Raw genomic sequence first — 21978 nt, 5'->3', positions numbered from 1 at the left:
AATCAATAAACTTGTCTTTCTATCCACTCTAAATCCTTCTGAAATATTAAACAGTGTATATCTGTCTATTGAATCATAGGCTTTTTTGAAGTCTACAAAGGTGATCGTCCTTCTCCTGCCGCCGCGCTGGGTAGCCGCGTGGTCTAGGACGCCTTGTCACGGTCCGCGCGGCTCCCTCCGTCGGAGGTTCGAGTCCTCCCTCGGGCATGGGTGTGTGTATGTTGTCCTTAGCGTAAGTTAGATTAAGTAATGTGTAAGCTTACGGACCGATGACCTCAGAACTTTGGTCCCATAAGATCTTACCACAAATTTCCAAATTTCTTCTGCCATTGCGGATTTCTAAGACTAGCTTGAGATCGAGTATTTGTTCCACACAGGATCTACTTTTCCTAAAACCTGCTCGATATTTGCAATTAATTGGTTCGTTTGGGGTTCAAGATTTTAAAGTATGATTTTCGAAAAAAGTTTTCAAGTGACTGGCAGCACTAAAATCCCTCTGTAGTTATTTACACCAGTGTTATCCACTTTTTTGTGTAATGAGTTGATTATGGCATACTGTCATTCTTTAGGGATTGTTTGCTCCAGCCAAATATCTATAAGAGCTTGAAAGCAGCGAGCATTACAATTATTTTGTTTCTCTTTTGTAGTAAACTGTCCTAGGCGAGATCATAAGATCGCATGTGCCTTCTAAACCATACTTTCATTAAGAGCTCGTCTTGATATAAGAATGATCTGGCACAATACTCGAATTACTTTATTTCATATTGTAGCATTTAATGATACCACATTTATTAGTAAAATATTTCATGGAATAATAATTAATATCACAATAGATAACGCAAGTGGATGTGAGCAGTCAGGGAAGGGAACGTTTCGTAAGTAACTTTATGTTTTCCTTACTAAGTTCATTCCTATTTATATTAAGTACTTTGCAAATCCTCCGTCTTCACATTATAAGCGTGTTAATCCTTCTGGAGGAAAGTGATTTAGCCGCGCGAGATTAGCCGAGCGGTCTAAGGCGCTGCAAATGGCTCTAAGCACTATGCGACTTAACTTCTGAGGTCATCATCCGCCTAGAACGTAGAACTAATTAAACCTAACTAACCTAAGGACATCACACACATCCATGCCCGAGGCAGGATTCGAACCTGCGACCGTAGCGGTCGCTCGGCTCCAGACTGTAGCGCCTAGAACCGCACGGCCACTCCGTCCGGCATGGCGATGCAGTCATGGACTGTGAGGCTGGTCCCGGCGGAGGTTAAAGTCCTCCCTCGGGCATGGGTGTGTGTGTTTGTCCTTAGGAAATTTTAGGTTAAGTAGTGTGTAAGCTTAGAGACTGATGACCTTAGCAGTTAAGTCCCATAAGATTTCACACACATTTGAACTTTTTTTTTATTTTATTTTATTTTTAAGTGATTTGGCCGGAACTAGCAATGGTTTAGGTGCCGAGAACTAATTTGCTTGCTTTTTCGTTTGTAATCTACATTAATTCTCTTAAGGCCAATGATTTGCGGGAAGAGTTTGGAGCACATTTAACGCAGTCAAGACGCAAGTAGGCATGTCAAAATATCGTACTAGAATACTTGACCCCATAGTTAGTTTACCTAGGTACACGCGATGTGATCAGGAATGAACAACACGACTGACCGGTGACTGATTCGAATACTTCAATGACTCTGTTACTCACGCACTTCATAACAGGCGGCAATCACGTGGACTACTAGTTATGGTTGGCAAGCTGAGCAAAGTTCGAACGTACTGAATGATGAGAGCCACGCATATCAAAGGGACGTCTACATGGACTGTACCTCAAGAACTCTGTAAAGTGCTCACAAAAATATAATGCACATGGCATCCAGTTAATTGCTATACACAGACTTTCACGAGCGACGTTATGAAACGAAATACTGTTTGCTAGTTGTGAATCCATGAGCACGCTGGGCGGCACTGGACAGTGGTATACTCGCTAATCATAAACAAACCTCGCTAAAATAAGCTTACATCCTACCAAAACTTCTCCCTTGCCTTTATTGGTGGATTAGTACAATAAATAGGCAGCATGGATGCGGTTGAAGCCAATACTAAGTGCGCACAATCACGGACGATAACCTCAAATAATTCAAAGAACTAACCAGACAATGGTTAGTGTACAATGGAGGATGCTGTAGCTCGCTAGCGGTGAATCCATGAGCCCTCAGGGTGGTGGCGGGTAGAGGGGAACACGCTAACAACAAAGAAATAATTACTAAAATAATCACAAATCTACTCAAATACTTACATGAAATTTAACATGGTACACCACAGGAGGTATCATAATTCGTCAGTTGTGGACACGTGGAACACATGAGGTGGTTTAGACAAAGCTGGACATCACAGTCAGAAGAAAAACAATCCCTAGAATTGGATCAAATGCGATACAAATCCTACGGGAATCATCTGTAACCAAATATTAACAATTTATTAACTAAAAAACTTAAGGCCTGTTATACTTGGGCACATACTTGTAGCTCGAACTCACACGAAGTGATCATTATCAGACTACACACTATCCACAGAATGGACAAAAATTATCAAAATTAATAGATTTCGCCTTACGTCCTTAACATAAATAACTGTGAAAGAAAAGGGATTAGAAGATACTGTTACTAAACAAAATATTTTGATACTTGAATACACAAACCAAGCAAGAAGCTCTAAAACAGCGTCTCACTTACCACGCTGGAGACCTGATGTCTATCATCGCAGATGCCGAGAAACAGCTCCACGTTCAAATGAGTGGTGAGGGAAGGAACCTGTGGGGTGGCCAGTCACAGCAATACAAAATTGGGAACTTGACTCACCCTCTAGTCTCCCTTATTTGCTAAAGTTACCCATGAAATTTGTTGGCAGTGGTTCTATACAATTCACGAATGTTCATGAAATGTATTCGAAAACTGCGAACGCTGCCACACAACAGCTATACAATTTACTGTGAACATATGAAAATTTGTGCCGGACTGGATCTCAAAACCCGGATTTTCTAATTGTCGCGAGAGGTCGCCTTAACCACTTCGGCTATCCTAGCATACCACCAAAACGAACTGAAACATATGTTAGTGTCGGGCACGTGCTTGTCCGAAGGAACATTGCATCGAACTGTACACAAATTGTTAAACATAAATACTGCACTAATGTGTTTCATACAAAAGGTAAGGCAACTCGGCGAGAAAACTAAATAAGTCTCTTCCTCTCCGTGAATCACAAATTGTGCGAGCTCTTAGGGATGTAGAACAAGGACATCTGGAGGCTGGCGTCGGTCCTGGAAGTCTGCTCGGATAGCCGAAGCTGTTAAGACGATCGCTCCCGACACGCTGGAAATTACGGTTCGAGTCCCAGTCAAGTAGAAGTTTCCATATGTTCCTAGCAAAATGTATAGCTGTTGTGTAGCTGTACTCGCAATTTGCGAATACATTTCATAATTTAATACAGCTGTCAATCGTCAGGAAAGTCTGTTCCTTCGGCCAGCACGCATGTCCGAAGAAACATCGAACTATACAGAGACTGTCAAATACAAACTTTGCACTAATGTATGTCATGCATCTGTGGTTGCCCCGTGTATGCATTCAAACTTACTAGAAGCTTATTTTCATACAGTGAGGGGCTCAGAGGGGAAAAACAATGATCGGAAAGGATTTGTACTAATAAATAAACGAACAAATTGGTCTTTTTTTCCTCCAGAGCCCATTTTTCCGCTGACCAGTCAAATACACAACAGAGAAGTCAGCGTCATATGTAAGCAAGTACATATGGCCTTATTTCAAACTTTACGACTTTTATGTGTGAGACTTTTACCACCTATTTTCCACATTTCTGCTACTACCCTATCTTCCCCTGTAGCTTTATTGTTTTAAGTTCACGTATTGCTTTTCAACTTCTTCTATTGTTGGGGTTTCTGATTCTGTATTTAGCTCACATTTTTCAAATGTGAATTCGACTGTGGGAAATTTGTAATTTAAAAGATCTTGAAAGTCTTTTGCTGAGGGTTTACAATTCTCTTTATTATTTATTTCCAGAATCCCATCTTGTCCTCTGAAACAGAGTCTGGGTGCCGGATATGTTGACATTTTTCTTCTCTAAAAATTCTATAGAAATACTGTGCGTCGTTTTCTTGAATTCCTGCTCTGTTTCTACTAGTCTGATTTTTTTCATAATGGCGTTTTACAGATAGAATGATATTTGAAGTCTGTTTCTGGACTGCGGTGAATTCTTTTGTGTAGTTTTGTGGGAACGCCAGGCTTTGATTCTTTGCTTATCAAAGGACTAATGGAAATTGCAAAGGACTAACAAACTTTTGTGAAGCTTTTGAACTTAAATTGATATCAACACATTTTCTGGCATGTCTTAACAACAAGAAAACTTGGCATTCTCTAAATCCTTATCTTGGAGAGTTTCAAACAGATTATATAACCATCTGAAACAATAATAGAAATTATTATATTTTCTTGTTCCATTTTTAAATTATGTCTTTCACTTTTTATTTGATGCATTATTTTTTAAAACTGAAAGAATTACTCCAGAAAATTAACGTTTTAGAAATATAAAACATGTTCCAAGGTACAACTAGGTCCTGTATCTATGGGTAAATAATCGATTGAAATTTAAAAGTGTTGCAATCGAGAAAACTTTGTCAATAGTTATTTAATAGTCTATCTGTTACTTTATTGCTCTGTTAAACAACAACACTGCACAATTAAAAACCAAAAGTACTACCAATATCCAGTTTCAAATTAAATACGTTTTCAGGCTATTGGAAAGTGACACAAATTTCTTTTCAAGACTTTAGGGAAACTCGGTCCATTTGCATATATATCAAACGTTCCATGGTAACAGACACTCTTCTTTTTCAAGATACAAGACGGTGCACGACCGACAAAGTATGGCTCAACTGCCCACATGTTATACAAATAGTTCTAAAAATATAGAGCATTTTACTCGCTATAATATTCTGTACTTGAAGAATTAACAGTATATTCTAAATAGCTTTAATAAATTATACAGTATTTAAATCATAAAAAGCGAAATACTTGCAAATGCTATGCAAAACACAATCTCATGTTTAACAGCAAAAGCTGTAAAAAATTACAAAAACTGCTTATGGCGGTCTCTATTGCGCATTTCTTCATGGGAGTCTAAATTCACTCACTTGACTGAAATACCGACCAAAAAATATCGTGTATTCCTAGGTACACTATCGTCTCGATATAACACTCTTCCCTACGCTTAAATTTTCCCCAAAAATATCATTCCTCTTAACTTCAGGTTTTGACCAGCTTTTTACTGAGTGAGCTAGCGCAGTGGAAGCACACTGCACTCTCATTCGAGAGCATGACAGTTCTAATCCGTACCCGCTCATCCAGATTTAGGTTTTCCCTGATTTCCCTAAATCACTACACGCTCCCGGAATGATTCCTTTGGAAGGGTACGGCCGATTCCCTTCCCGAACCCTGAAAGAATCTGAGCTTGTGCTCCGTGTCTAATGACGTCAATGTCGACGAGATGTTAAAGCCTAATCTTTTTTCGTCTTTTCCACTTGCTTTCTGTGCCTAGTAATATGTGAGTTTCCCTGTCGTATAGGAGTGCTTCAAACTCTGGTACGATGTTATCAATGTTTCAGCAGTTAACCCCAAGTATTTAGATCCTCTCACCTTTGTAGGGGAGGGGGGGGGGGAGCATTTCTTTGAATCTTTCACTGCTGTTTGCGGGTCTCATACACTTATCGTTATCTAGACTGGATCGCAAGTCGGCTAATCTAAAAGAATCTTTGCGTGCACACCACACACATTCAGATACCTGGGTAGCAGCCTATAATATGTAGTGCACAGCTGACCCATTTAGGGACATCTTACAGTTCTCAACACTCTGGTGCATGTCTAGGAAGTCACAGCTTGTGACAGAACATTTCCGGTCTCTGCTTCAAGCCTTCCACTCGACTCAGATCTATGGGGCCATGATCTGTTTTGGAGACAATTCTTCAGAGTGTGAGCTTCACTGAAACTCCATGGACAAGGCAGACAGTCTCAGCCTTCTCTACCAGTCGCTGAAATGATCCAAGTACGACTTCGAAATCCAGACGACAGGCATCGTTTGTCACTATTACGCTACAATCTGCAGTTACCCCAAGGACTGCCGAAATAGCCTCTACAACATGTTGAAAGAGGCATCCAGGCTTATTCACTGAGTGCTCATAGTCTTCCTTGCCACCCCTTGCAGATATTTCCCTAAGGTTATCATTATTAACCGTATTTTCAAATTGCTGATGATTAGTAGACTACTACTTTTTGTATTTTCCTCCCACTGACATAGGACTCAGCGCGTCTCCTAACGCGTGAAGTCAGTCTCACTATCTCAGTTTCGGTTTCAGTTGTAGACATCGCCTCAGCCTTGTTGGGTGTGGGGGTGGGTGTGATATTCTGAGGTGTCCCTACTCCCTGCCTTCACTGTACAGGACATCTAGACCTTCCATTGACACGCACTCACAGTCAAGTGACCGTGTGGTGATAGATCCTATATTTCCTGCAGGAGAGACAGAATCCGCAAGAGATACCTGAAGTATCTTTGGTATCTCTGGTACATGACTCTTGCCTGCTCTCCTAATACACCCATTCGCAGCCGGCCGCGGTGGCCGAGCGGTTCTAGGCGTTTCAGTCCGGAACCGCGCGACTGCTACGGTCGCAGGTTCGAATCCTGCCTCGGGCATGGATGTGTGTGATGTCCTTAGGTTAGTTAGGTTTAAGTAGTTCTAAGTTCTAGGGAACTGATGACCTCAGATGTTAAGTCCCATAGTGCTCAGAGCCATTTGATTTGAACACCCATTCGCAGTAGCTTCCAATCGCTTGACAGTAGTCAGGGTGACTTCCAGCTGATTACGAACAGCAACCAAGTCATCCTACGTCGGAGAGCAGCATACGCAGCGGGGCTGCACTGCGTCTGGTGCAGTATTTTACAGAACAGTGACCAAATAACATTAAACTAACTTGCATTTTATCTTTTAATTTATTGTCCTGATCAGCTACAAGTGTTGCCAGTAGCCTTTTCGAACTGAAGCGATTAACAACCAAAATGAGATATCTCATGACAACGGAAAAACTTGGTACAGTATTTACTGTTTCTCTGAAACGTTTTTCAGGTTATGGTAACTAACAAATTCGGCAATAGTTTTAGTTACGATAAACACAAACAATACATACTCTTGTTGTAGCATAAAAGTAATTACCTAAATTTTCCTTTGTTTTCACAGATGGCGATCAAATTTACAAACGAGCCACCACAAGGAATTCGCGCAAGTCTGAAGCGGACTTATCAGAACATTACACAGGTTTGTTTACAGAAACTCGTGTTCAATGTAAAAGAGGTCCAGTAGTTCTGCATAGCTGTAGTTTCAATGTAACTATTGTAGAAATAAAGTTAAAACACTTCAAAGTATAACATGTTTTGAAGGAAAACATATTTCCGTAGAGTACCGGGTTAAATGAGTAGCAAAAGTACAGTACTGATAGCTGCCAGATATCGAATTTTGTGCAAAATTTTCATTCTGGACAGCACTGTACAGGAAATTCAGAAGTATGCAATTTTAAACATTAAAGTAAAAGTAAATGACGTAGTGAAAGGCTAATATTTGAGTCATGGTATAAACTGCCATAGGCGGTTCTGTTGGTGGAGTGCTGGTTCCAGATGGTTTATACTGAGGGTCTGGCACAGTTTTAATGTGCGAGGGAGTTAATACACGTCGCGGCCGTGATTTGGACTACAGCAGGTAATTGAGAATAATAATAGTGGTATAAACTATCGCGGTTACTTCACTAATGACCTCTACATGAGTTCTTGTTGTTAATACTTTAAGATTTCAATCTCTGACACGGCCTGTGGAAACAGCGTTGGGAACGTTGACTATATAGATTCCAAATAACATTATCATCAGCAGTGGAAGCTTGAATGACACACTGATGTTAAGTGAATTTCTGTTTTCCTTGTTTCTGCCAGATTCCCTGAAATATCATGTGCAGTTTTAACTATCATGAAACAAATTAAGAAAATTTTCATTAATAAATCTATAATTGCCTGCCGTACAGTTTCAAGTTTTTGCACTGATACACTCAAAAGTTCGTGCCAAATGGAAAAAGCCTACACCCAAAAAGGGAAGTAGTAGGAATAATCCGCTGAATTACAGGCCTATGTCATTAACGTCGATTTGCAGTAGGGTTGTGGAACATATACTGTATTCGAACACTATGAAGTACCTCGAAGAAAACGATTTATTGACACATAGTCAGCACGGTTTCAGAAAATATCGTTCTTGTGAAACACAACTAGCTCTTTATAGTCATGAAGTAATAAGTGCTATCGACAGGGGGTGTCAAATTGATTCCATATTTTTAGATTTCCAGAAAGCTTTCGACACCGTTCCTCACAAGCGTCTTCTAACCAAACTGCGTGTCTACGGAGTATCGTCTCAGTTGTGCGACTGGATTCGTGATTTCCTGTCAGAAAGATGGCAGTCCGTAGTAATAGACGGAAAGTCATCGAGTAAAACAGAAGTAATATCCGGTGTTCCCCAAGGAAGTGTTATAGGCTCTCTGTTGTTCCTGATTTATATTAACGACATAGGAGACAATCTGAGTAGCCGTCTTAGATTGTTTGCAGATGATGCTGTCATTTACCGTCTTGTAAAGTAATCAGATGATCAAAACGACTTGCAAAATGATTTAGATATCTGTATGGTGCGAAAAGTGGCAATTGATCCTTAATAAGGAAAAGTATGAAGTTATTCACATGAGTTCTAAAAGAAATCAGCTAAATTTCGATTACGCGATAAGTCACACAAATCTGAAGGCTGTAAATTCAACTAAATACTTAGAGGTTACAATTACAAATAACCTAAATTGGAACGATCACATAGATAATATTGTGGGTAGAGCAAACCAAAGACTGTTATTCATTGGCAGAACACTTAGAAGGTGAAATAGGTCTACTAACGAGACTGCTTACACAACGCTTGTCCGTCCTATTCAGGAGTATTGCTGTGCGGTGTGGGATCCGCATCAGATGGGACTGACGGATGACATCGAGAAAGTACAAAGAAGGGCAGCTCGTTTTGTATTACCGCGAAATAGGGGAGATAGTGTCACAGACATGATACGTGAATTGGAGTGGCTGTCATTAAAACAAAGGCGTTTTTCGTTATGACGGGATCTTCTTATGAAATTTCAATCACCAGTTTACTCCTCCGATTGCGAAAACATTCTGTTGCTATCCACTTACATAGGGAGAAATGATCATCACGATACAATAAGAGAAATCAGGGCTCACACAGAAAAATTTAAGTGGTCATTTTTCCCTTGTGCCGTTCGAGAGTGGAACGGTAGTGAGTCAGCTTGAAGGTGGTTCATTGAACCCCCTGCAAGGCACTTTATTGTGAATAGCAGAGTAATCACGTAAATGTAGGCGTAGATGTAGATGTAGATTGATGTGCACACTGCTTAGTAAGAGATTCACTATGAATAAGAAAGGTACAGTGAAAATGTTGTTTCATTTTTCAGAAAGAATGTATTCATTGTATTCATTTCGTTAGTCCCTTTCTTTCTATCCCACTTCCTATTCTTCAAAATAATAGCTGACATCAAAGACACAGCCTTAAGTTATATTGAGGATATTTATGTCAAAATTTTTATTTGTATACAGTCCAGTCACATTAATGTGACCACCGCCTCTGTTCCACGTCAACATGCAATAACCACTCAAAGCTGTGGAGGGCACATAAATCGCAGGTAACAGTGCAGTCGTCGTAATGTGGAAACGGAGCGATTTATCTTATGTCCAGAAGGGCATGGTCATTGGCTTTCGGGCCAAGAGTTGAAGCGTTTCCGAAACGGCTGTTTGCAAACTGTCAGCGTCCTACCGTGGCAAAATGGGCACTATTGAAAAACGACGCAAATGCGACTGTGGTGCACCAAGGGCCAAAGCTGATAGGGGTGAACGTCTGCTGCGGAAACGTTTACAGGCCAATGGGCGTGCAACTGTTGAGCAACTGACCGCCCAGGTTAACCATGGGGCTACCGTCAGTGTCTCCTCAACGACTGTTCAGTGAACGTTGCTGCATATGGGCCTTCGCAGCAGGCGCCTGGCTCATGCACTCATGCTGACTGCTGTTCATCGGCGACGAAGTCTGGAATTTGCACGCCGGTACCGCAACTGGACTTGCACTGAGTGGCGACAGGTGGCCTTTTCAGATGGAAATGAAAAATGAGAAATCTTTCACGCAGGAGAATCGTACAAACATACCGCCGTTTGAGTCTCGTACAGATTCCCGTATGGAGGACATAATGATAGACATCCCTGGGGTTGTGAAACAGCTGAATGGGTTGAAAATAAATAAATCGCTAGGTCCTGATGGGATTCCAATTCAGTTTTACAGATACTACTTTACTACATTGGCTCCTTACTTAGCTTGCATTTATCGCGAATCTCTTGCCCAACGTAAAGTCCCGAGCGACTGGAAAACAGCGCAGGTGACGCCTTTATATAAGAAGGGTAGAAGGACGGATCCTCAAAATTACAGACCAATATCCTTAACATCGGTTTGTTGCAGGATTCTCGAACATATTCTCAGTTCGAATATAATGAATTTCCTTGAGACAGAAAAGTTGCTGCCCATGCATCAGCACGGCTTTAGAAAGCATCGCTCCTGCGAAACGCAGCTCGCCCTTTTTCCACATGATATCTTGCGAACCATGGATGAAGGGTATCAGACGGATGCCATATTCCTTGACTTCCGGAAAGTGTTTGACTCGGTGCCCCACTGCAAACTCCTAACTAAGGTACGAGCATATGGGATTGGTTCCCAAGTATGTGAGTGGCTCGAAGACTTCTTAAGTAATAGAAGCCAGTACGTTGTCCTCGATGGTGAGTGTTCATCGGAGGTGAGGGTATCATCTGGTGTGCCAGGTAGGTCCGCTGTTGTTTTCTATCTACATAAATGACCTTTTGCATAGGGTGGATAGCAATGTGCGGCTATTTGCTGATGATGCTGTGGTGTACGGGAAGGTGTCGTCGTTGAGTAACTGTAGGAGGATACAAGATGACTTGGACAGGATTTGTGATTGGTGTAAAGAATGGCAGCTAACTCTAAATATAGATAAATGTAAATTAATGCAGATGAATAGGAAAAAGAATCCCGTAATATTTTAATACACCATTAGTAGTGTAGCGCTTGACACAGTCACGTCGATTAAATATTTGGGCGTAACATTGCAGAGCGATATGAAGTGGCACAAGCATGTAATGGCAGCTGTGGAGAAGGCGGATAGTCGTCTACGGTTCATTGGTAGAATTTTGGGAAGATGTGGTTCATCTGTAAAGGAGACCGCTTATAAAACACTAATACGACCTATTCTTGAGTACTGCTCGAGCGTTTGGGATCCCTATTAGGTCGGATTGAGGGAGGACATAGAAGCAATTCAGAGGCGGGCTGCTAGATTTGCTACTGGTAGGTTTGATCATCACGCGAGTGTTACGGAAATGCTTCAGGAACTCGGGTGGGAGTCTCTAGAGGAAAGGAGGCGTTCTTTTCGTGAATCGCTACTGAGGAAATTTAGAGAACCAGCATTTAAGGCTGACTGCAGTACAATTTTACTGCCACCAACTTACATTTAGTGGAAAGACCACAAAGATAAGATAAGAGAGATTAGGGCTCGTACAGAGGCATGTAGGCAGTCATTTTTCCCTCGTTCTGTTTGGGAGCGGAAGAGGGAGAGAAGATGCTAGTTGTGGTACGAGGTACCCTCCGCCACGCACCGTATGGCGGATTGCGGAGTATGTATGTAAATGTAGATGTAGATGCCGTGTGGCTAGAGCCTCCCGTCGGGTAGACCGTTCGCTTGGTGCAAGTCTTTCGAGTTGACACCATTTCTGCGACTTGCATGTCGATGGTTATGAAATGATGATGATAAGGAGAACGCAACACCCAGTCCCTGAGCGGAGAAAATCTCCGACCCAGCCGGGTATCGAACCCGGGCCGTTAGGTATGACATTCCGTCGCTCAGTTACCAGGGGCGGACGCCTTTTCAGATGATTCACGTTTTATAACCCTTCGGACAGATGGCAACTGGATCGTCAGAAGGGTCCAGCCCGGAGGAGGGAACGTTATGGTTTGGGGAATGTTTTCGTGGCGTTTTCTGGGTGATCTCGTCATTATGGAAGGCACAATGGATCAACACAAGTATGCATCTATCCGTGAGGATTATGTCGACCCCTATTTGCCGTTTGTTTTTCTTCGGTAGAATGGTATCTACCAGCAGGACAATACAAAGTGTCACACAGCTCGCAGTGTACGCGCGTGGTTCGAGGAGCACCATTATGTCTTTACGTCCTCTCCTGGCGGATTTAAACCCGACCTAGAATCTGTAGAACCACCTCGATCGGGCTGCTCGCGACACGGCTCCCGAACCGAGAATGCTAGTGCAGCTGCTCATGACACTGGAGTCCGCATGGCTCAATATCCCTGTCGGTGTTTTACAGAACCTCATTGACTCTCTTTCTACACGTCTGGCAGCGGATCGTGCTGCAAAAGATTGTTATTCAAGCTTTTGACTGGATAGTTTAGTATTGAATGTACACCGCCTGACAAAAAAAGTAAAGCACACAGAAGAGAGGGTCAAATGTCAACGTAACTCTTCACATGTACACATCATCAGCGGGTATGTAAATGATTGAGTTGTATTTCTCTGTAATAGGTAGAAAGTCCATCACAGTGCATTACTATTTTTCGTGTTTAGTGTTGTTACCAAGCAAGGAAGGTTATGCAAAGGGCATGAACAGTGCCTGATATTAAGTGATTGCTTTAAAGGACAGGGAGTGCCATATATTGGAGTGAGACTGAGTTACGAGGGGCGTTTGAAAAGTCCGTGCAAAGCCCGAGAGATGGCACCATCGGCGCGTATCAGGTCACGTGTAGTTAGTAGCATCTTTGGAAAGAACGCACACCAAGTTTCAGCCATATTGGTCGATTTCTTTGTGTTTGGCATTCGTGTGAAGCAAGGAAGTCGAATGATTGTCAAAAAATGGACGAAAAGGAATTTCGTGTGGTGATTAAACATTACTTTATGAAAGGCAAAACGCCTCAGGAGACTAAAGAGAAGCTTGATAAACATTACGTTGACTCTGCACTTTCGAATAGAACAGTTTATAAGTGGTTTCAAAATTTTGGTAGTGGTCATATGGGCACATGCGATGCTGAACGTTCTGGACGCCCTGTGGAGGTTACGACTCCAGAAATCATTGATAATATCCATGATATGGTGATTCGATGACAGAAGAGTTAAGGTGCGTAAGATTGCTAGTGCTATGGCCATCTCGAATGAACGGGTACATAACATTCTGCATAAGCATTTGGACATGAGAAAGCTATCCGCAAGATGGGTTCCTTGATTGCTCACACTTGACACAGAATCGTGTGAAGTGTTGGAAGGATTGTTTGCAGCTGTTCAGGAAGAATCCGCAGGACTTTAAGCGTCGTTTCGTCACTGTGGATGAAACATGGATACATTACTATACTCCTGAGACCATGTAACAATCTAAACAATGGGTTACCAAGGGAGAATCTGCACCGAAAAGGACAAAGACCATTCCTTCAGCCGGAAAGGTTATGGCGACTGTCTTTTGGGATTCGTAAGGGATAATCCTCATCGACTATCTGGAAAAGGCTAAAACTATTACAGGTGCATATTATTCATCGTTATTGGACCGTTTGAAAACCGAGCTGCAAGAAAAACGCCGGCGATTTGACCGCAAGAAAAGTCCTTTTCCATCATGACAGTGCACCAGCACACACCTCAGCAGTTATGGTCACAAATTTAATGGAAATAGGATTCCAACTCGTTTCACATCCCCCCTAGTTTCCAGACTTGGCTCCCCTCGTATCATTCACCAATTTGAAGAAATGGCTGGCGATACAAAGATTTTATTCGAAAGAGGAGGTGATTGCAGCAGCTAATAACTATTTTGCAGACTTGGAGAATTCCTATTATTCGTAGGAGATCAACAAACTAGAACAGCGTTGTACGAAGTGCATAAGTCTAAAAGGAGACTATGTCGAAAAATAAAGAAGGTTTACCCCAAACACGTAAGTAGTCTTTATTTTTGCACGGACTTTTCAAAGGCCCCTCGTATCATTCACCAATTTGAAGAAATGGCTGGCGATACAAAGATTTTATTCGAACGAGGAGGTGATTGCAGCAGATAATAACTATTTTGCAGACTTGGAAAATTCCTATTATTCGTAGGAGATCAACAAACTAGAACAGCGTTGTACGAAGTGCATAAGTCTAAAAGGAGACTATGTCGAAAAATAAAGAAGGTTTACCCCAAACACGTAAGTAGTCTTTATTTTTGCACGGACTTTTCAAACGCCCCTCGTATCATCGCCTGACCGAGTTTTAAAGGGACTGGCCCGATGTTGCACTGCATCGCAACACGAGGGCAAGCATACTCGCTGTCAAAATTCTCGTCGGGCACGTCTGACCATCACAAGCGAGGACCACAGTACTGAACACTAAGAACATCTTAACCCCTCCACATCTGCGCCTCCTGCTCGAGAAGAAGTAATTGACTCACAACATTCTTTGTCATCCTGCACCGTTGGTCGGATGTGTAGGCTTCCGTTAACACCACGGCGTAAATGGCTGCGTTTGCCGTGGCGCCATGACTGGGAAGCATGGATTGCTAATGAATGGCGTCGTACTGTGTTCGACGATAAATCGCGGTTCTGGACCAACCAAGATGACCATCTTCGGCGAGTATGGCAGCGACCTCAGGATAATCCCTATTCGTTCAATGTTTTGGAGAGAAGCACTGGTGTTACTCCTGGCGTCATGAGGTAGGGAGCCATCGGATATGACTTCAGTTCATAGCTGGTAGTGACTGATGGAACTCTGATAGCACAACGGTACGTCACGGGCATCATGATTCCTCGTGTGTTGCCTCTGTCGGTACAGCACATGGTGACATTTTTCAATACGACAATGCTCCACCACAAGTGGCACGTGTCACTAAGGACTGTCTGCGTGATGTTCAGGTGCTCCCATGGCCAGCGAGCTTTCCAGATCTGTCCCCGATAGCTCTGACGTCACCTCCGTCCCAGTGCCAGTATCTAGGATGTCAAGGACCATTTGGAACAGCTGTTGGCCAACTTGCCTCTGGAGACGGTACGACAGGATTATGACACCCGACCGAACCGAATCAGTGCATGCATCCAGGTCAGAGGCGATACAACATCATACCGATAAGTGAACTCATACGCCAAATTCTTTGTAAATTTTACTCGATTTTGTAATCACTGCAGTAACATCATATATCCTCTCACCCGTCGAAGTTTCATTTCGTTTCTTGCTTTCGTACTGCGTGCTTCACTTTTTTTTTTCAGGCAGTGTATTCCGTATTCTTGAGCTACATGCAGATTTATACACTACTGGCCATTAAAATTGCTACACCAAGAAGAAATGCAGATGATAAACGGGTATTCATTGGACAAATATATTATACTAGAACTGACATGTGATTACATTTTCACGAAACTTGGGTGCCTAGATCCTTAACATCAGTGCCAAGAACAACCACCTCTGGCCGTAATAAGGGCCTTGATACGCCTGGGCATTGAGTCAAACAGAGCTTGGATGGCGTGTACAGGTACAGCTGCCGATGCAGCTTCAACACGATTCCACAGTTCATCAAGAGTAGTGACTGGCGTATTGTGACGAGCTAGTTACTCGGCCACCATTGAACAGACGTTTTCAATTGGTGAGAGATCAGGAGAATGTGCTGGACGGAGCAGCAGTCGAACATTTTCTGTATCCAGAAAAGCCCGTACAGGACCTGCAACATGCGGTCGTGCATTATCTTGCTGAAATGTAGGGTTTCGCAGGGATCGAATGAAGGGTAGAGCCACGGGTCGTAACACATCTGAAATATAACGTCCACTGTTCAAAGTGCCGTCAGTGCGAACAAGAGGTGACCGAGACGTGTAACCAATGGCACCCCATACCATCACGCCGGGTGATACGCCAGTATGGCGATGACGAATACACGCTTCCAATGTGCGTTCACCGCCATGTCGCCAAACACGGATGCGACCATCATGATGCTGTAAACAGAACCTGGATTCATCCGAAAAAATGACGTTTTGCCATTCGTGCACCCAGGTTCGTCGTTGAGTACACCATCGCAGGCGCTCCTGTCTGTGATGCAGCGTCAAGGGTAACCACAGCCATGGTCTCCGAGCTGATAGTCCATGTTGCTGCAAACGTCGTCGAACTGTTCGTGCAGATGGTTGTTGTCTTGCAAACGTGCCCATGTGTTGACTCAGGGATCGAGACGTGGCTGCACGATCCGTTACAGCCATGCGGATAAGATGCCTGTCATCTCGACTGCTAGTGATACGAGGCCGTTGGGATCCAGCACGGCGTTCCGTATTACCCTCCTGAACCCACCGATTCCATATTCTGCTAACATTCATTGGATCTCGACCAACGCGAGGAGCAATGTCGCGAAACGATAAACCGCAATCGCGATAGGCTACAATCCGACCTGTATCAAAGTCGGAAACGTGATGGTACGCATTTCTCCTCCTTACACGAGGCATCGCAACAACGTTTCACCAGGCAACGCCGGTCAACTGCTGTTTGTGTATGAGAAATCGGTTGGAAACTTTCATGTCAGCACGTTGTAGGTGTCGCCACCGGCGCCAACCTTGTGTGAATGCTCTGAAAAGCTAATCATTTGCATATCACAGCATCTTCTTACTGTTGGTTAAATTTCGCGTCTATAGCACGTCAACTTCGTGGTGTAGCAATTTTAATGGCCAGTACTGTATGAGGGGAGACATCTTTCCGTTAGACTTTTCACTCCAAATGAAGGCGATTATTTGTTGTATAGAGTCCGCCTCCAACGAATAGTGAGTGTTTTTGATAGCTATTTTCTTTGTAAAGTCTCTTTAATAGTGTTGTGCTGATAAAATGAAGGAACACGTTAGGTATCAAGCCCCGAGTAGTTTTTGAAAGGCGTTTACTTTTACTCTTAAAAGAGCTTCACGTTTGACTAGTTTTTTCACGTGCGCCTAAACATCACACTGATTTTAATTCTGCGATAAAATGTAACGTTCCGTTTCCCCTTCCCATTCCACATCCTCCTCCATCACTTGCGTACTGCAGTTGGCTGCGTGTGTGAGGTTGCTAAGTGCAGCAGAATCAAGCGGATATTGCACTGTAGTGTTTGACTGAACTTTAATATTTAGCATTAATTGAACTTTCCAGTAGCAATTCATTTTTACTACTGAATAAAAATTATGCTATGCTGTTATTGGAAAAAGCCTTTGGAGAGTATAAAAACACATGTAATCACTATGGAGAACTAATAGGCTCGTCGGTCAGGGAGGATTATGGCAGTTAAATTATCTGAACATGAAAGAAGCTTGAGATTAAGGAAGACAGGTTCAACCCTTGCTGAATATCTTTAAATAGAAAACCACCCATATTTTACAGATTGTGATGCTTTACGCACTGTTAAGAAAAGCAGACAGATGATCCTAATGGAAATACTTGAAACAAATAAACATGTCATAGAATTGCAGCTTACAAGAGCACATGACAATCTGATTTTTATAATTTTTTTATATTTATGCTACGTGAAGTTCAGAATTCAAATATCAGTCACCTTAGGCTCTTAGACACAACTCCCAAAAATTCTCTAGAAAATCGTCTTTGAAGTTATCCGAACATCTTTAATACCGTAAAGGGAGGCCTTCTCTCAACCGGGCCGCATGTTGCGTGGTAGAATGCTCGCCTACCACATGCGTAGCCTGACTTCAATTCCTGGCTGTGGTAAAATTGTAAACGTAGGTGCAGGTTCCACTAGCGTTTCAGCGAAGCGTAAAATACATAAGGACGAAAATAATTAATTTTAACGTTTTTTATTTAAAAAAACCTTGATTAAAGATATTTTATAAAGTATTGATAATTATGAATTTATATTTTCAACTAAAACTGGATTTTTTGGTGCGATATTTAAATAAGAAGACCTGCATTTTTCATATATTTGATGAATTTTGTATTTAAATGACGTAGGTATTCTCAGTGAAAAAGGAGAAAAGGACGAAAAAATAATTATCGAAACGAAATTCGAACCAATGGTTACCATTCTCTAGCGCTATTGATATTTTCCCATCTTATGTATTTTACACTTCACGGAAATGCTAGTAGAGCGTGCACCTTTGTTTAAAAATTTGCATCGGATGAGAACCGAATGCAGAATCCCTGCACACCAGACGAGAATTCTGCCACAGAGGCACGCTACTTTACTTTTAGGGTGTTAAAGTTGGTGGGGATACTTCAAAGACGATTTTCTCGAGAAATTTTTATATTTGCTTGGCACTGATTTGCCAGTTTGATATTTGGCTTCTGAATTTCACGTACCATATCCGACTGCTGTGTAGTGTTCTTGATAGTATTAAAAGACCAAACTTAATTTCCTTTTTCCTCTCTGGTAAATTAAGTTTTAGTTATACAAATATTTGATTAAAGTGGTGAATTCAACTTTATTTCCAGTTTTCGGTTAAATTTAGTCATTTCTGAGTGACAAAATGTAATACTCTCTTATATATACGCTATGGATGTCATCAAACAAATATGTATGAAAAGGCCGAACGCAGAATCCCTGTCTGGGGAGTGTTGGTGCTCGGTTCCTATTTGAGCTAGGAACAGGGCGTAAAAGGTTTTTGGTTTATTCCGGACCAGCGGCCATTTGTTTATCCATTCAAACATCCGTTGTACTGTAGCTGTGTTATAGTACATTAAGCAATTTTTGAAAGACGAACCGGATCTGATGCCAGGGAATTTGTGCGAATCGATTTTTTTTTTTTTTTGCAAAAGATTCTAATTTGGCTGAAATTAATACTCAAATAATGGCACCATTTGTATGTGCACTGCTCGGGTTGTATGCAAAAACAGTTACCCTTGTTCTAATTTTACGAGCAAAAACAGTCATCCTTAAATAACTAAGGATGGGAGCGAGAATGATGGTTAAAATTTGATCCCGCCGTCGTGGCCTAAGACATGTTTTAACCGTTTGAAAAATCTTCCTTCGTTTGGATTTTATGTGCAAAAAACTGGTTATTCTGGGAGTTTGTTGAAGCACGCCTCTTCTATACTTTAAACTCATATGAATCGGTTCAAACTTTGCACCCAGGTAGATGACTGGATAAAGTCAAAAGAAGACTTTTTTGGCCCGTAATATTTATCCGTTGTCGAGAAGGATGGTTTAAGGTCGAGCTAAATGTAGCACGTAAAAGTCGTTCTTACATGAACTGAATATGCGGGAACGGTTTAAGCTGAATCAAATAAATAAAAAGTGCATTCATATAATAAAACTGAAAACTCGTTTTCATATATATATATTCTCATAAGTTTGAAACATAGAAGGAGCATGCGTAATAAAACTCACGAAAAACGTGTTTATTGCACGTAAGATCGGAATATATAATATCAATATATAATATATTAAGATTTTACATGCAATAAACACGTTTTTCGTGAGTTTTATTACACTTGCTACTTCTATGTTTCAAACTTATGCGAATCGGTTCAAATTTTGTAAGAATGTACACAAATACGTGTAATTAATGGTCGTCCTGTTTTTTGTGAAAGCTGTGTCCATTGCCACAATAAAACGGTCGAAAATTTCACATAAAATGCACGCAAACTCAGGCTTCACGCGAATCGCAAGTGCCGAGACGGTTTAAAGTGATACAGTCGATAATAAAAAAACATATTCTTAACAGTAATTAAGAGTAGTTTTTGCAACAATCTTTCATCGTTCATGTTTTAGTACGAAAAATCACGCGTTCGCACACGAAACTGATTCGTCCAAATGCGTTACATCTCAAGCGCGACATTTTGATGTACACTATGTGATCAAAAGTATCCGGACACCGGGCTGAAAATGACTTACAAGCTAGTGGCGCCCTCAATCGGTAATGCTGGAATTCAGTATGGTGTTGGCCCACTCTTAGCCTTGATTACAGCTTCCACTCTAGTAGGCATACGTTCAATCAGGTGTTGGTAGGTTTCTTGGGGAATGGCAGCCCTTTCTTCGCGGAGTGCTGCACTGAGGAGAGGTATCGATGTCGGTCGGTGATGCCAGGCACTAAGTCGGCATTCCAAAACATCCCAAAGGTGTTCTATAAAATTCATGTCAAGATTCTGTGCAGGCCGGTCCATTACAGGGGTGTTATTGACATGTAACCACTCCGCCACAGGCCGTGCATTATGGACAGGTGCTCGATCGTGTTGGAAGATGCAACCGCCAACCCCGAATTGCTGTTCAACAGTGGGAAGCAAGAAGGTGCTTAAAACATTAATGTTGGCCTGTTCTCTGATAGTGCCACGCAAAACAACAAGGGGTGTAAGCCCCCTCCATGAATAACACGACTACACCATAACACCACCGCCTACGAATTTTACTGCTGGCACTACACATGCTGGCAGATGACGTTGACCGGGCAGTCGCCATACCCACACCCTGCCATCGGATCGCCACATTGTGTACCGTGATTCCACACAACGTTTTTCCATTGTTCAATCGTCCATTGTTTACGCCCCTTACACCAAGCGAGGCGTCGTTTGGCATTTACTGACGTGATGTGTGGCTTAGGAGTAGCCGCTCGACATTGAAATCCAAGTTTTCTCACCTCCCCCCTAACTGTCATAGTACGAGGGCAGTTCAATAAGTAATGCAACACATTTTTTTTCTCGGCCAATTTTGGTTGAAAAAACCGGAAATTTCTTGTGGAATATTTTCAAACATTCCCGCTTCGTCTCGTATAGTTTCATTGACTTCCGACAGGTGGCAGCGCTGTACGGAGATGTTAAAATGGCGTCTGTAACGGATGTGCGTTGCAAACAACGGGCAGTGATCGAGTTTCTTTTGGCGGAAAACCAGGGCATCTCAGATATTCATAGGCGCTTGCAGAATGTCTACGGTGATCTGGCAGTGGACAAAAGCACGGTGAGTCGTTGGGCAAAGCGTGTGTCATCATCACCGCAAGGTCAAGCAAGACTGATCTCCCGCGTGCGGGCCGGCCGTGCACAGCTGTGACTCCTGCAATGGCGGAGCGTGCGAACACACTCGTTCGAGATGATCGACGGATCGCCATCAAACAACTCAGTGCTCAACTTGACATCTCTGTTGGTAGTGCTGTCACAATTGTTCACCAGTTGGGATATTCAAAGGTTTGTTCCCGCTGGGTCCCTCGTTGTCTAACCGAACACCATAAAGAGCAAAGGAGAACCATCTGTGCGGAATTGCTTGCTCGTCATGTGGCTGAGGGTGACAATTTCTTGTCAAAGATTGTTACAGGCGATGAAACATGGGTTCATCACTTCGAATCTGAAACAAAACGGCAATCAATGGAGTGGCGCCACATCCACTCCCCTACCAAGAAAAAGTTTAAAGCCATACCCTCAGCCGGTAAAGTCATGGTTACAGTCTTCTGGGACGCTGAAGGGGTTATTCTGTTCGATGTCCTTCCCCATGGTCAAACGATCAACTCTGAAGTGTACTGTGCTACTCTTCAGAAATTGAAGAAACGACTTCAGCGTGTTCGTAGGCACAAAAATCTGAACGAACTTCTCCTTCTTCATGACAACGCAAGACCTCACACAAGTCTTCGCACCCGAGAGGAGCTCACAAAACTTCAGAGGACTGTTCTTCCTCATGCACCCTACAGCCCCGATCTCGCACCGTCGGATTTCCATATGTTTGGTCCAATGAAGGACGCAATCCGTGGGAGGCACTACGCGGATGATGAAGAAGTTATTGATGCAGTACGACGTTGGCTCCGACATCGACCAGTGGAATGGTACCGTGTAGGCATACAGGCCCTCATTTCAAGGTGGC

General features: G+C 42.5%; 1 protein-coding gene across 1 annotated transcript in view; it reads left to right on the top strand.

The window, feature by feature from the left end:
* LOC126471528 (dynein axonemal heavy chain 5) overlaps positions 1–21978 on the top strand; it is a 1073018-nt gene that overhangs the window by 951544 nt on the left and 99496 nt on the right. Inside the window, exon 67 of the mRNA XM_050099754.1 lies at positions 7277–7354. Coding sequence (XP_049955711.1) covers positions 7277–7354 — 78 coding nt within the window. The remainder of the gene's footprint in view (positions 1–7276; positions 7355–21978) is intronic.

Source organism: Schistocerca serialis, chromosome 3 (assembly GCF_023864345.2).
Source record: "Schistocerca serialis cubense isolate TAMUIC-IGC-003099 chromosome 3, iqSchSeri2.2, whole genome shotgun sequence".
In the NCBI taxonomy this organism is placed as follows: Eukaryota; Metazoa; Arthropoda; class Insecta; order Orthoptera; family Acrididae; genus Schistocerca; species Schistocerca serialis.
Note: the sequence above shows the minus strand (reverse complement) of the source record. Positions and strands in the feature narration are given on the sequence as shown.